Source organism: Balaenoptera acutorostrata, chromosome 2 (assembly GCF_949987535.1).
Source record: "Balaenoptera acutorostrata chromosome 2, mBalAcu1.1, whole genome shotgun sequence".
Classification (NCBI taxonomy): domain Eukaryota; kingdom Metazoa; phylum Chordata; class Mammalia; order Artiodactyla; family Balaenopteridae; genus Balaenoptera; species Balaenoptera acutorostrata.
Window position 1 is genome coordinate 133,721,184 of NC_080065.1, and position 16,578 is coordinate 133,737,761.

Genomic DNA, 16,578 nt, shown 5'->3' on the forward strand with positions numbered 1-16,578 from the left:
TAGTGACCACCCAGCCAGGGGATTTGGACTGGGTCCAACCAGGAAATGGAAACCACTCTAGATCTTTCAAAATAAGAAATTTAATATAAGGAATTGGATGCACAGGTGATAGAAGAGCTGCAAAGCCAAACAGGGGATGGTGAGGAACCAGAGATTAGGAACAGCAGGAAGATGCTGTTGCTCCTGGGTCTGGAGGGACACAGGAGAAGGTGGTGTTACAAGATCCCAGAAGCCAGGGCACTTATTTGGCAAGAGCTTGCGGCACAGAACACATGAAGCCATTTGCCGAAGATACCACAGGAGGCAGAAAGAGAGGAGAAACAGCCACTTCTCCCCGCCTCACCTCCAGTCTTCTATCATAGATTCCCATTAGCCAAACTTTCCCTGAAGCAACAGGGTAGGGAACCTGCAGGGTGGAGGGCCCCATGGTGCAGAGCAGAGCAGAGGAAGTATGCAGAAAGGAGAAGAAAACAAACACGGGCTGATGGGCACCCCAGTTGACCTTGGGCAAATCACTTCATCTCTCAGAGTCTTAGTTTCCTCATTGACAATTTGAGAAGAATAATAACTCTCACATTTGTTTGTGAGACTTACATGAAATAAAATCGGAGAAAGCACTTTATAAGCTTCAAAAGGCACATATACTTTGGTTTTCTAATCCAAAGTGCTTTGGACTTTAGGCTCTGATGGAAAAAAAAAATGGGATGGTGTTCAGCTGTCATCGGGAACTTCATATGCCGAGCTAACTACCTAAGTAAAAAGAAGCAGCTCTGCTTTTTACTGGTTGTTATTTCAGTCCGTCACTCGGGGCCATCAGGCTTCGAAATCCCTAACTGATTTTGAATAAATTGGCACATAACTGAAAGGATGTCAGAGCCCGCTCTCAGTTCTATTTGGGGATCTGTCTGTGGTTTTGAATCAAAAAGCGACAAATAAACAGGACTCTAGAAATTACTTCAAGACCATTCGTTCCACCGTTTTCATTTTACAGAGGACCAGAGAGAAGATGGAGTTTGCACGTTGTCACATACCAAATTCTTGGCAGAGAGAGGCATGGAGCCCAAGAGAAGACTCACTCCTCCTTTTACCAGTCCTCTCTTCCTTGGACCTTGGGGTTTCAAATTAATCTCAGATAGTAGCTTGTACTTTCAACTTTTCCTTCTTCCTTTTCTTTTAGTCTTTTATCTCTTCTTCCTAATAATCTTTGACAACTCAGTTTCACAGACTTTTTCCTCTATACTCTGCTGATGGACAACGAAAGCTGAGCACTAAGCCATATCTATTTTGAGTGGATGTAAACTTTTCTAAATAACTCAATTTCCCTTTGCTATCAGGTGTAAGAGAGTATCATCACAAATTCTTTGAGATCAGCCTTTCTGCCAACCTCAAGGCTTCCAGTGAAAATCATAAGGTATGATCCCTTCTCTTCTACTTCTTTTGTACCAGAAAGTACAGGTCATAGCCAGAACATGTGACTAAGCATCAGGGCACTCACACCAGGCCCAAGAGAAAGGCAATATTTTCTACCAGTGGAACAAGGTGGTTTGACTCTCTCAGCAAGAATGGTCCTGTGTTCTGTAACTTTTAATGTATCTCAGTGGTAAGGGACAGTGGTCAGTGGATGATAAAATTTAAGGGTTTATTTCTTACTTGACAAATGAAGAGATTGTGCTTTCATTGTCTGTAAGATCCTTTCTGGCACTGACATTTAAGAAATCAGTGTCCCTCTACCAAAGAAGGCCTATTATGGTCACAGAGGCACTAAGATAGTAATAATCCCATGACTCATGCCATTCCCAGTGGCCCACTGTGAATTGACATTTTAATGGTGCAGAGTCTGTGGCATCTTAAAATGTCAGAGCTGGAAGGGCATCTGTCATCATCATCCACTATGGGTGCATTGAGGAGTCTGGGACCTGAAGATTATGGGTATCCATTCGCTGGTTCCTTCAGCAGAAATTTATTGTGCCTGTGCCACGTGCCAAGCACTGTGCTAGGTCCTGGGGTACAGACGTCAATAAGACAGATGAGGTGTCTGCCCTCACATATGCTAGTGGGGCAAGATGCGTGATAACAGGAAACTAAGAAACAAGCAAGATAATTCAGTTCGTAATAACTGCTTGAAAGGTAATAAAAAATATATAATGGATTAATTCACTTTATTGAATGGATATTGAATAACTTGGGATGGAGGAGTGACTGTTTGCAGTAGCAGCAGTTAAGGCGAAATCTGAAACTTGAGAAGGAAGCAGCTGTGGACACCAGGATGTAAAAAAGTTACAGGCAGAGGGAATAGTGTGTGCAAAGACCCTTAGGCAGGAAAGCATTTGGTAGATTTAAGGAGTGGAAAGGGGACCAGTATGGCTTGGAATGTAATAAGGGAAAAGTAGCATGAGGAGTGGCTGGAGGAGTAGGCTGGGACCAGATTGGCCTCATGGGCCCTAGTAAGGAGTTTGGGTTTTATTTGAAGAATGGGAAGCCATTGAAGGCTCTTAAGCAGGTAAGCAACTAGATCTACAATTTATATTTCTTAAAGACCCCTCTGACTGCAGGAAGGAGAATGGATTGTAGAAGACAGAATGACGCCATTGAAATAGCCCAGACCAAAAAAAAAAAAATGATAGACAAAATTAGTAACAATGGAGATGGAAAGAAGTGGAAGGATTTGGGATATGTCTAAACATAGATCCTATTAAGACTTGCTGATGGGGACTTCCCTGGTGGCGCAGTGGTTGAGAATCTGCCTGCCAATGCAGGGGACACGGGTTTGATCCCTGGTCTGGGAAGATCACACGTGCCGCGGAGCAACTAAGCCCGTGCACCACAACTACTGAGCCTGCACTCTAGAGCCCACAAGCCACAACTACTGAGCCCACGTGTCACAACTACTGAAGCCCGCACACCTACAGCCTGTGCTCCGCAACAAGAGAAGCCACCGCAATGAGAGGCCCGTGCACCGCAATGAAGAGTAGCCCCCGCTCGTCGCAACTAGAGAAAGCCCGCGCACAGCAACGAAGACCCAACGCAGCCAAAAATAAAATAAATAAATAAATAAATTTATTTAAAAAAAAAAAAAAAGACTTGCTGATGGTCTGGGCATGGAAACTGAGAATCAGAGGACTCAAAGAAAACTTCTAGGCTTTTGAGCAGCAGGGTGAATTGATGTGCTATTATTGAAGTGGTAAAGGAACATTAGAGGTGGGTGGGACTAGAGAGCACTATTTACTATAAAGGGAAACGGGGTTCTAGGGGACACGGGTTGGAGAGTGTACAGGTATGTGGATGGTATAAGAAGTGGGGCTTCCCTGGTGGCGCAGTGGTTGGGAGTCTGCCTGCCAATGCAGGGGACACGGGTTCGTGCCCTGGTCTGGGAGGATCCCACATGCCGCGGAGCAACTGGGCCCATGAGCCACAGCTGCTGAGCCTGCGCGTCTGCAGCCTGTGCTCCACAACGAAGAGAGGCCGCGATAGTGAGAGGCCCGCGCACCGCGATGAGGAGTGGCCCCCGCTTGCCGCAGCTGGAGGAGGCCCTCGCACAGAAGCGAGGACCCAACACAGCCAATAAATAAATAAATAAATGTAGTCATAAAAAAAAAAAAAAACCAAAACATTTAAAAAAAAAAGAAGTGGAATATTAGCAAATATTACCTACGCCTTAAGAGAAAGTGAGAACTTGAATTACTTTACCGCAATGGTATTCAATGGATGTGATCTTTGCCCCCAAGGGACATTTAGTAATGTCTGCAGACTCTTGGTTTTCATGACTTGTGGGGGCAGGGAGAGCAGGGGATTGAGGTCCTTCTGGCATCTAGTGAGTAGAGGCCAGGGATACTACTAAACATCCTTCAATGCACAAAGACAGCCTCCATAACAAAGATTTATCTGGCCCAAAATATCAAAAATGCTGAGGCTGAGAACCCTGCTTTACAAGTTGCTTTTCTGTGTTTATGCAAATGAAGGCCCAGAGAAGAGGGTCCTGTAGGTGTGAGTCCAGAAGGACTAGTATTAGGAAGGAGCCTGGACTTGCTTCTGTGGTAGAGGCTGACAGGAGCTGGTGAGTTATGAGGCTTGCGGAGTTTCCCTGGGGGTGGGGCTGGGGCCCCAGGAGAGGGCGCTGAGCCCTAGGGGGCCTTGGTAAGAACAGAGCATTGACTGGATCCAACCAGAAAGCACTGAACCCAGGGGAGGCCAGGTGGACATTCTGCCAAGTGAGAACCCACTAACTGAGCAAGGAGATCAATGGGGCTGAGTCTGGGGCAGATCAAGGGTTTCCAGAGGAAGAGAAGGAGGCTGGGGAGCCTAAGGGGTAGAAAGGTAGGGATCAGGAGCCCCGCCACGAATCTGGACTTCTTGGAGCTGGTTTCCAAACTAGAGATCCTCTAGAGTCCGCTGGTTCTCATGACTGCCCGGCCAGTAAAATCACCTCATACCTAGGCCCCTCGCCCAGAGACAGTTATTAAATTAGTCTGGCTTAGTGTCCTAGTACTGGAATTTTAAAAGCTCCTCCAGGTATTCTGGGTTGAGAAGCACGGATCTAATCCATACATTGCACATCAAGATGCCTCCGAGGCTAGGCAAGTAGAGAAAATGAGGACAGGACAGAGTCCACTTCAGTGGGCAGCCTGTGCTCGGCTGTAGCCCACTGTTGCCTTGTAGAAATCTGGGCTTAGTGCTGCCAAATCTTCCTGTTTTCTTTTTTGCTTGTTTTTATTTTTTTTGAGAGGCCTAAAATCCAGATTTTTTTTCAACATTGATTCCAAATATCTTAAAATCCCATGTCAAGGGCTTCCCTGGTGGTGCAGTGGTTGAGAATCTGCCTGCCAATGCAGGGGACACGGGTTCGAGCCCTGGTCTGGGAGGATCCCACATGCCGCGGAGCGGCTGGGCCCGTGAGTCACAACTACTGAGCCTGGGCGTCTGGAGCCTGTGCTCCGCAACAAGAGAGGCCGCGATGGTGGGAGGCCCGCGCACCGCGATTAAGAGTGGCTCCCACTCGCCGCAGCTGGAGAAGGCCCTCACACAGAAACGAAGACCCAACACAGCCAAAAATAAACATAATAAATAAATAATAAATAAAAATTAAAAAAAAAAATCCCATGTCAAACAAAACATGTATGCAGAGCACACTGGACCCTTGGGCTGTCATTTAGCAACCTCTGATCCAGTTCAGTGGTTTTCACACTTTTTTTTTTAGCCACAGAAGGTTTTCTCCAAACAAGTTATTTTGTGGAACCACTACAGATTAAATAAATCCAAGCAGAGTTTTGGTCAGATCAGGGCAGAGACACAGCTTTTCCTTCCAGCCCCAGGCAGTTCTTGTAGCTGCTCCTGAGTGAGGCCCCTCTGGTTCTGGGGAGTCTCTCTTGTTCATTTACCAGATGAGGAAACTGAGGCCCTTCAGAACACAGTCCCTGAGCAGAACCAGCCCTGTGGGCCCATTTGAAAATGTGTGGGGATGCTTAAAGTTGTCACTGTTGACAAAACAGACACTACTGGCATTTAGTTCTGGGGGCCAGGAATGCTAAACTTCCTGCAATTTCCAGGACAATACAGAATCATCCCACACAAAATGCCAACAGCTTCCTTCTGGGAAACACCAAAGGAGGAAGGGAGACCCTGAGAAGGAACACCAGCTGGCAAGATCACAGCAAGTGCACACTAAAATGTTGGCCCTTGCCCCACAGGCTTGGGGACTTCAGCTGTACCCAAGAATAGGAGAGGTCACTGGCTAGGGTCAGGTTGGCTTTACTCCAAAACACAGGGGAGAAAGGGATATATAAAAAATTAAAACTAAGTAGCCTCCTGAGGTGAGGTAGCTACTACATAAAAAGCTAAGTGTCAGATTTTAAAAAGCAACCCTGGGAAAGGAGATGGAGCTGCTGGGTGTCTTCAGCCCGGGCTGGAGGCCAGTGATCTGCACTGGGAGGAGGCAGGTCAGCTGCTGCAAGGAGCAGAGGTGCTGGGAAATGCCGGAGCAGGGTAGTCACGCAGGTTTGCTCTCCCCAGTGGTCATTTAATCCCTCGGCCAAAATATGCCAGGTTCAAAAATAGGGTGTGGGAACAGAAGGTGAAAAAGGGTGTTCCCCAGCACTCCAAGGAAAGTAGACCCAAAGGAGAACTCATCTATTTTTGTCATCACAATGCCACATGTCATACAGAGTTTTCCCACTTATAGAAACATTACTACGGAATTACCTTCTCAATAACCAACAGGCAAGGGCAGAATTATCCACATTTTATAGTCAAGGAGATGGGGCCTCAGTGGCGCTTATATGATGCTTTCCTTTTTAAGTGTTGATTTTGTTTGTTTATACTTCCAATAATCATCTTTGTGAGGAAGGTCAAGGGAGGGATTCCTATTCACAGTCTGTACTATAGACCAGCAGTTTTCAAACTGTAATGGGTATCAGAATCACGGAGGAATGTGGTAAAAACATAGTAAGCCCTACCCTATTTCAAGGAACCTGGGTCTCTGTCCTCTCTCTTAGCATGCCAGGTAATTCTGATACTCACCGACACCCAACCAGCCTAACCCAGCTCAATGAGACAAGTTCACTTTTCATGTACTTGAATATCACAACAACACCACAATTACTATATGGGTTTCTAACTGCTTAGTGTCTCAGGTGTTGATGGAGATAAGACAACATCCAGTGGTGTGTTAGTAAGCTGGCTCTTGGTGGGGGCAAGCCCTTAGATTTGCAGTGTGCCTGTTTCCATACTCCTCCCATGGCCAGTTTCAAGCCACCAACATGACGTCACTGAATGTGGAGTTGAGAAAGAGATGCGCACAACTGACTCTTCTGAGACAGTATAAGCCAGCCCCAGCACACACTTCTATGTCCCATCTCCAAAGCTAGAGATCTTTCCCCTAAAATATCCAGAACTAGGACATGGGACAGGCCCATGAGGGAAACAAGGAATGCATGTTCAATGACAGCATCATTTTCAGGGGCGAGAGTATTGCTCCCACTATTTTACCATGATCTTTGAAGGGCAAAAGACATGACTTTGAATCCCAACTTTGTGATTATTGGCTGTGTGACCTTGGATGAGTCTGAAACCTCTCCAGGCCTCAGATTCCTCATATCTAAACTAGGGACAATAACACAGTAACACAGTCCTCAAAGGGAAACCTTAAAGGGTATATTTTTATGTATATATATATATATATATATACACAATATATATATATAATTTATATATATTATATATATTATTGTTTTATATATACTATTATATATATTGTATATATATACATATATATATATATATATATAAATAAAATATGTAAGCTAGTACTCACTCCTCAGCAACTAGGGATACCTAATAAATGTTCATGCTTTCCCCTTCTTCTCCCACATGCCTCACATTTTTAGGCCTAGAAAGGACCCCATAACTCTTCCCATCCAGATGTCTTGCTGGGGAATAACAGACTCAAGCAGGGCAGTTACTTTGCTCGGCAAATCACGGCCAATTGATATGGAAGCCCACCTGCATCCTTGCCTCTTGACTCAAAAAGTCAGGAGATTTGTCACTAAACTCCAGTCTCCCCATTCCCACTCCATTCCTCAAAGTACACACAAATTGGTTTCCATGGACCAACCTGGAAGCCAAGCTGTGGAAATTCTGCACATTTATATTGCAGTGATTTTGCCATTGTCACTTTACGTGCAGAACTTTTGACAGAGAAGTCTAAAGGCATTTTGCTTAAGCAGCCTGGGCTTTGGACTGGGGCTGGCGCTGAAGAAAGTCACCTTCACCTTTCTGCCACAGATGATGGAAACATTGAAGCTACGGATAATGCCTCTGCATCCTCTTCCCTTCACACCAGCTAAGGTGTTCTTCATTTCTCTTGGCAGGCTCAATTTCCACCATGTTCTCCCAAGCTCTTCTTCTCAGCTCCCCGGGGCTTCCCACAACCAACCTAAGCCCCCAAAGGCTGGGGCTGCTGAAATGTGCACCAGATATGCCTTTGGCTGTGTTTATCAGACCCAGCCTGGCTCCTGTGGCTGAAGCAAAGGATCTGGCTGTTCAGGTGACCCTGGCCTGCCTGCAACCTGCCCATCTGGCCTGAAGAGATGGAACCTTCCTCTCAGCTCTGCCTTTCATTTACTGCTCTGGGCCCAGGCAAAGACCTTGCCTGTTGTGCTTCAGTTTCCTCATCTCTGGGGAATGGTATCTTTGTTTCACACGGGACACTGTGCATTTTACAGCAGCCCCTTTACCTGTGGTTTCCGTTTAATACCATTACAACCTGTGATGTAGAGCAGCGGTCCCCAAACTTTTTGGCACCAGGGACCAGTTTTGTGGAAGACAGTTTTTCCAAGGACGCGGGTGTGTGGGGGTGTGGGAGGACGGTTCAGGCGGTAACCCGAGGGATGGGGAGCGATGGGGAGAGGCAGATGAAGCTTCACTTGCTCACCCGCCACTCACCTCCTGCTGTGTGGCCTGGGGGTTGGGGACCACTGCCGTAGAGGATAACACAACTAGTAAGGTGGGACTTCAGCCCAGGTCTGGGCCCCAAGTCCAGAATTTTTGCCCTTCCCCCAGCTGGCTTTTTAAAAATAAAACTTTATTATATATCTGTGTGTACAATATTATATTTCAATTTCTATACACTACAGTGTGCTCACTACCAAAAGTTTATTTTCCTTTCACCACCATACAAGTGACATGCTCCCCCCAACCCTTCTCCTCTGGTAACCAATACTCTGTTCTCTGTATTTACATGCTTATTCTCATGTGGTTTGGTCTGTTCATTTATTTATTTTTTATTTTTTTATATTCCACATATGAGGGAAATTGATAGGGGCTGAGACACCAAGTCTAGGGTTCTGTTCCACTGTGCAGGACTTGCCTCATTGCCTTGGCCTCACCCTCACTTCTCGCTGCCCCTCTCTTCCGGTGGAAGTTGCTTTGCTACCTGAGAGCAAAGTGTGCTGGCTGGACATGCACAGCTTGTGTGATGTGAGTCTCACAGAGCAACCAAAGAGTTAAGTGGAAGACAGTCACTCTTTTTTTTTGGGGGGGGGGGTGCCCACACTGTGTAGCATGCGGGATCTTAGTTCCCTGACCAGGGATTGAACCCATGCCCCCTGCATTGGGAGCGCAGAGTCTTATCCACTGGGAAGGAAGCCCCAACAGTCACTCTTTACACTCCCCATCTGAGTTCCTGGTTAGAAGAGCCGCCACAAATTTTCCTGCTCTTTTTTTCCCTTTGTGCACTTGTGTCCTGCCACCAAATACTCTTTTGGGACACAGAATGTATTTTTTTTTTTCCTTTCTTTCCAGTTCCTTTTGGCAGAAGGGTCAGGAAGAACATATAATATTTGTGGAATCCATCAGTTCCACAGACACCTGGGCTGAATGTGGACCACAGAGAGAACTTGTTTGTCCCATGTGACTGCTGCTTAGGAGAGTAAAGATGAGGGTGCTTAGAATCCACAAAACATCTTAGGTGAGGGAATTTCCCAGCATATCCTGAAACATTCCCAGCCTCTATCCTGCCTTTTCCACTAAATAAAGACTTCTCTGACCTCTCCAGCTGGGATGAATTTCTTCATCCCAAATGCAAACCCCACCTCGAATCTCAGTGGCCATGCTTCTACTTAGCACTTCATCATTCTCGGTATCACTTATCTGGTTCTCTTGGTAGATTGTAAATTCTTCCAGTAGAACGACCACTTCTTAATCACACTACCACCAGCACCATCACCCAATACCTAATAATAATATTGATAATGATAATAGCAACTTCTATTTATCAAATGCTTATTGTGTCATAGACTAGTCAAACAATATCTTACTTCATTTTGCATCAGCCTACTGAGGTAAGTAGTATCACCATTCTCATTTAAGAAAATTTCCAAGGGTTACGTAGAAGCAAGAGAAGGACCTAGGATTTTCAACACAGGTTTGTCTAATTCTCTAATTCCCAAGCTGTTGTTCCCAACTTCTATGGTCTCCTGCCTACCAGAGTGGCTGGGAAAATAGGCCTTCAACAAGGGAATTCCAACCTTGCCTTACTAAGAATCAGCACTGTCCGAACAGAAAGAAGACATACGGTGTCGTTTTATCCCACACTCTCATCTCACCGATGAGGGAATTAAAGCCAAAGAGGGGAAAGTGAGTCAACCAAGGTGGCCCAGCCAGCTGGTAGCACAACACAACCGCCAGCCCCCGCCATTTCCCCTGCTGCCTGCCACCTCTCTGCCTCTCACCTTCCTAAAGAGTTTCCCAGGGACAGGAATTGCTCGGTATTGGGAGAGATTAAGCAGGAAGAGGGTGTGGGCACAAATGTATGTCATGTTCCCTGATCATGCTGCATAGAAAACCAGGGACATCTCAGCCTCCCCAAAGCTTTACTTTCCTGAAAAGTTGTGCATAGATCAAATGCTGACTTTCCCATTCCGGTAAGTCAGCCTCCAGAGTGTGAGTCAGTCTGGTGTGTGGCTGGGAGTCTGTGCATTGGCTCTGTATTTGTGCTGGCTGTCAGTTGACGGTATGTGTATGGACTTTAGAACATACAAGATTATATATACGTATACATATAGCATATGGTCCATATACAGATGGTATATACGGAGAGACATAATGTGTGTATATATATGTATGTATGCGTATTATGTATATATGTATATACACACACATATATAAAACCTCATGAAATTATTTTTCCATTGTAGTCTGTGTCCCTGGGTTATTGCTTAGCCCACTATTGGCATTTTATACCAGATAACTCTCTGTTGTGGGAGCTGCCCTGTACACTACAGGATGTTTAGCAGCATCCCAGGCCTGTACCCACTAGATGCCAATAGCATCTTCCTGCCCTACATTGTGACAATCAGAAATATTCCCAGACATTGCAAAATGTTCCCTGAAGGAAAAATGTGCCCTGGTTGAGAACCACTGATTTAGCCTCCTGTCTTTCTTAGTCCTTTGGTGGAGAGTGGGATGCTAATTGGTGAAGAGAGCAAATATCCAAAACTTCAGCTAGGATTTATACCGTAAGGATACTCTAACCTGCAATTTGAAAATATTCTTATGGTTTCCACGTGTTGCATGCTTGCTTCGTGCCCAATAGGAGGCTAAGGGATTTAGCTCACTTACTCCTCACAAGAACCCTGTGGGGAAGCTATTTTTTCCACATTGCAGAAGAAGAAACTGAGGCTCAGAGAACTTCGTCTAAAAAGCCACACAGTTAACAAGCAGCAGGGAAAATGTTAAGACCAGGTTTGTGTTCTTCACCTCCGTATGAGTGTTTCTGTCCAATGGGCAAAGTTCATGCTGGGTGTGTACTGTAATCTCTTAGGTGCATGGGGCAGAAATAAAGCTTGAGAACCACTGCTCTGTGCTCTGTCCCTTGTTGGTTGGTAATTCCAGAAACAATGAATATCAGGGTTGGAAGAGACCATCAGGATAATCTATCCAAGGAGATATTAACCTGATAATCATACAAATAATGAGTAGGAGAACTATAGGGGGTACTCTGATGGAAAGGTGCATATAACTGGGGAACAGACCTGGCCTGGGGTCAGGAGAAGCTTGCCCAGAGAGTGGATAAGTAGGAATTACTGGGCACAGTGAAAAGGAAGACATTATAAGCAGAAGAGAGATCCCTAAGGTGACAGGACAGGACAACCTGACCCAGGCTGGATATGCAGAGGGATTTCCTAGGGTTGGCAGAAACCCACTGAAGAAAGGGACACAGGATAGAGGGACTTGGAAGTCCTACAGGGGTGGGGATGAGGGTGAGGAGGAGTGACTGTCATAAAAATCACAGAACCCCATCCAATACCATCTCCCATTTTCAGAGGAAGAAACAGACCCAGAGAAGTCACTTGTTCCAGGACACACAACTAGGGGATCACACAGATGGTATGAGAACTCAGATATCCTGCCTCTGATTCAATGATATTTCTAGGTACAATGCTACCTCCTTCAGGTTCCCTGGCATTGCCTGTCCCTCCCTTCACCCCAGAAGGAGTACCCCAGCCCTTGGAGCTTCCCACTTTACCCCAAAGTGTGGTGAAGATGCTGTTCTAAGACCATGTGTACCCTGAACACTGCTCACAGGACCATGACACAGGAATTGCCACCCAAAAAAGGGGGAGTCCATGCTTGGGCTCAAGTACTGGATCAGGAACCAGGAACACCTAAGTAACTCATGAACACAGAGGCAGAAGATACAAAATAGTGGTCCACAGCTGGGATCTGACTCGGGTGTGTTTTGTTTGGCCAAGCAATGTTTTCAAATGTTTTTGAAATGTATTGCCACCATTTAAAAATCAGATTTCATATAAAATGCAGATTTCTAGCCTGCATGACAACCTGGAGCTGCTGTGTACCCCTCCTCTCTTTTCCCAGGTGCCCACTCATCCGTTCTGTTCCACCTGCCCAACCCGTTCCACAGACGTGCTCTGCCAACAGGAGCACAGCAGACCTGCAGCACTGTGTGCCTGCCCTGCCCGGTCCCACAGCAGCCCTTTAAAGATCTGCAGTGACCTTGGAATGGCTTCTCAAGTCTTCTGCCTGCAACTGGAACTCTCAACACCGGTTCCTTCAGTCGTCCCTCCTCTGATTTAGATAGCAGTCTCCTCCCTGTCCTGTTACCCTCTCTCTGACTACACTCCTTCTTAAAGGGATGCATTCAGAACCCAGAACAATGCTCCCCAGGGGGGCTGACCCAGGCAGAGGATTTAAAGAAAGTCTTTATATTATACACCATTAGTTTTCAACCTGGCAACCAGACCAGAGAGCACAATGTCAACCCAAATTGAAAGAAGCCTCACAACAAAGTTGATTCTCTCTTATGACTCCAGCTAAATAGAATAACCCCCAGGGGAGAACATCAAATCATTTCCTGAGACTCTACACAGGCAAACCTGGAACAATGTGGGAGGAATGACAAGCATCTTGAAACATTTTTTCATTTGTAAGTGTAAGCAGTGAGAAGAATCTAAGGAAAATACTTGTAAAAACCCTTGTAAAATGACAGTGATCTAACTGGCTGTTTGAGGTTACTGCTGGTTCTCTCTGCTCCCAGAGTGAACCTGGGTAGACTCCTTTTGCCCTCTGAGGTTAAAACTTCACAGAAGAAAGCAAGAAAACTAATGGTGCTTATAGGAAAAACACTGGCCTGGGAGTGTGCTACTCTGGGGACTTTGCTCCAATCTGCTTCTGACTATTGAGAGCTCTCAGGTAGGTCACTTAACTCTGCGCCTCAGTTGCCTCATTTGTGCAATGAGGTCGTTGAATCAGACTGGAGTTTCCACAAACCAGGGCAGCACATCCATGACACGGGTCGTGTGTGTAGTGCTTCCCAGCTTTTTCTCCAGACACAGGTTCCCTGGAATGGTGATCATTTACTTAACGCTCCCTTTAAAACTGACTTCAATTCTAGTCATAATTTTTTAGCCTATCCTCATCCTAGAACATTTACAATATCACAGGCGTGATGCACTAACTATGATTCCAAAGCATATTAAAATAAATACTCAGGAGTGAAAACTTAAAATAGTATTTGTCCACATACCACCTAAAATCATCTTATTTGCATACAACACTTTGGGGACACCATACTTTGGGTTCATGGGTAGACTTCGGGAATCCCTTGAATACCCTAAAACTGTATACTTGGTTGTATGTGGGGGGGGGGATTTTTGTGGGGAGAGAGTGCATAAATTTGGTGTGATTCTCAAAGTTCTGTCTGTTCTATAAAAAAGCTGAGAACCACTGCCTCCAGCTGGGTCCCTAAGAACCCATTGGTTCTAGAGAAGGGACTGGGCAAAAGGACAGAAGTTTCTAAATAGCCTGCCTGGAGCTCTTTTCAGCAAGTTTCCTCCTATCCTCCTTTTTAAAGGTCTTCTAATTGATACAGGCAATACCATTCAGTTACTTAGTGGGGTGGGAGTGGGAGGGCTTCTCTTGGACCTGAGCCTGGGAATTCCACAGGGCACAGCCTAATCCTGGCTCCTTCTAAATTCTGGGTAGGTTAGTCTTGGAGGTGCTGGAGTGATAACACCCTGGAGAAAGGAGCAGGGCTTTGCTTAAAGTGACTTCATAAACACTTGGTAAATGCCCACAAAACCAGAATCACACTGAGCACAGCTTCAGCAGATCATTCCTTTCTCTTCGGAGGCCTCGGAAGTTCAGCTCTGCAGGATTGTTGCATGGAAAGGGGCAAGAATTATACTCGCTCTCCCTCCAGCACTGCTTTGCCTGGAGGAACTCCCTGCTATTTCTCCACCTGCTTGTTTTGCAGGCAAACTTCCATATGTCTGACCTGAACTGTTAAATGGCTTTGACAATCTGGCTACAGGAATAGGCCCACGACTTTCTCAGGCCCTGGAAGTGAGAGTGTACTGCTTCAAGCAGACAAAATATATCACATAGTAGCCAGGATCCTGCCCTGTAGAAACTGGACGGGGAGCTTCCCAAGAGGAGAGGCAGAGTTATTCATCAAAGAGCAGTTAGCAGACATGCAATAAATGTTGAATGAATGAATGACAACTACTACTCAGGGAAATTATATGTGCCATATACAGGGATGGAAAAGGTAATCAAGAAAAGCTTCATAGTAGAGGTGATATTTGAATGAGGCCTTGGGGTGAAGTATCATTTTAATAGCACAGGAAGATGCTATGATGTGATTAAACACAGGGGTTCTGGAGTCTGGCATCCAACTGGTTTTGAATTCTGACACTCCCATGTGCCTGGTGTGCCCCTGTGCAAATTCCTTAACCTCTATAAGCCTGAGAGTCCTCACTTACAAAATAGGGATAAGGACTATACGTGAGCATGCAATGAGAAAAACCACCCAGCACACTTAGCACAGAGCCTCAGCAAACGTTCCCCGTAGTCCTCATCAGCATCCTCAGCAGCCAGCATCAGAGAGGAAAACGGGGTGGACATTCCATGGGGTGGGACTTGAGTGGAGCACAGAGGAAGCAGCCGGTTTACCTATGATGTCCATCATGTCCAGCATGATCAGCCCACCTGAGCTACTACTCTTGGCTGAAGCTTGCCATCCTGCGCACAGACTTCAGAGCGGCACACTGAAAGAAAGATCAATCCCCTCACCCTTCTCTGAAGGCTTTGTTCTGATTGGCTGCATTGCCCTGTGCTGTCCAGTGGCCTGGACCTGCATTCCTCCTCTGACTGTGGGGTGCTTGCCATCAGTACAGAGCCTCCAGGGCCCAGCCATGGGGAGCTCCTACATCTGAAGGCCCTTCTCATGGTTGCATTCCCCTTGGAGAGCACTAAAAAAGGAGGCCCAGCAGCCACAGTGTCAATCAACATCAAAGGAGTCAGGATGCAGGATGAGCCATAGAACTGCCAGAGGCTGGTGCTGAACTTTTGCTCTTGAGCAGGTCCAGCTAGGCCTGCACATCTCTGGAGCAGGTGTCCCTCAGTGCCTTGGATCCTGGTGGATCCTGTTCATTCCTCACTTATTATCATGCCCTGTGTATCAGACTTAGCTGCTTTCTACTTTCTTCATTGCACTGATATTATATCATGGCAGTAAGTGTTACATCTCTTGTATCAGGATAGTGCTGGCCACATACTAAGCACTCCGTTAGTATTTGCCGAGATTTGGAAGAATGAATGAATGAGTATCCACAGTGCCTGGCATATAGTAGATGTTCCATAAACAGTTGTCAAATGGTGAGAGTTTGCCTCCTTGGCTGGGGAACAGGAATGAGGGTGGTAGCAGAGGGAGAGAATTTTGTTCAGGGAAGGCTTCCTGGAGGTGGCTTTTGAGCTAGACCTTAAAAGATGGAATGAAGTCCCACAAGGAAGGCTGAGCAGTGGAGCATTCCAAACAGAAGGTACAAGTATTTAGACAGGACAAGTATTGGGGACCTTTGAGAAACTGGGAATAGTTTGGCTTGGCAGGAGGGCTGGAAAGGTAAAGAGAAATTATAGGAAACTATGCTTGGAGAAGCTTCCCCAATATGGTAGAGCGTCTCGAAGGCCACGCTAAAGAAGGGGAGGCTGCCTCATCAGGCAGTAGAGAGCCAGTGATGGTCTTTAAGGAGGGGAGTGATGTGATCCGACCACTGCTTTAAAAAGAATAACATGGCAATGCCTTGCAGAGTGGATTTGAGGTGGGAGGGAGGCAGAAAACAAAGATCTGAAGCCAAAAACACAGAGAACATATGAACAGGGTTTAATGTACCACAGGGTTTAATGTAATGTTGATTTAAAACAATGAGCAAGGAAGGGAGAGTCTGAGATGAAGTTTAAGCGCCTTCGTGGTGCATTGAAAGGGGAACAGCTTGAGTAAAGAAAGAAGTCAGGAGGAGCAGCAGAAGGGGTTGGGAGTCTGGATGGTGCTGAGGAGATGAGCACTGGGAGGGTCCAGGGCTGGGTGAGCTGCCAGGGAGGCTAGCGGAGAAGACCATGGTTATTTACCTACTGTGGAAAAAGACAGGAGGAGAGGCAGTGAGGCTGCTGGAGAGGAAAGAGGCAGGAGATGTGACCTGACTAGTTAAACCACTTTACTAAGAACCACAGCTGAACCAGAACTATAGCTGAACCGAACCAATTCTGAGTCAGAGAGAGAGAGAGAGA

General features: G+C 46.1%; 1 protein-coding gene across 5 annotated transcripts in view; it reads left to right on the forward strand.

Annotated features, from left to right (window-relative positions):
• The window catches only part of ADRB2 (adrenoceptor beta 2), a 29,733-nt gene extending 21,278 nt beyond the window's left edge, over window positions 1–8,455 (forward strand). The window contains exons 2-3 of one of the 5 annotated variants that reach the window (XM_057541230.1): window positions 1,335–1,411; window positions 7,863–8,008. In XM_057541230.1, the coding sequence (XP_057397213.1) occupies window positions 1,335–1,411; window positions 7,863–7,931 (146 nt within the window). In that variant the 3' untranslated portion in view covers window positions 7,932–8,008. Of the gene's footprint in view, window positions 1–1,334; window positions 1,412–2,536; window positions 3,052–7,862 lie in introns of those variants that run through there. The other 4 variants (XM_007188699.2, XM_007188698.2, XM_057541231.1 and 1 more) reach the window with 4 other exon arrangements.
• Window positions 8,456–16,578: the final 8,123 nt, after the last annotated feature.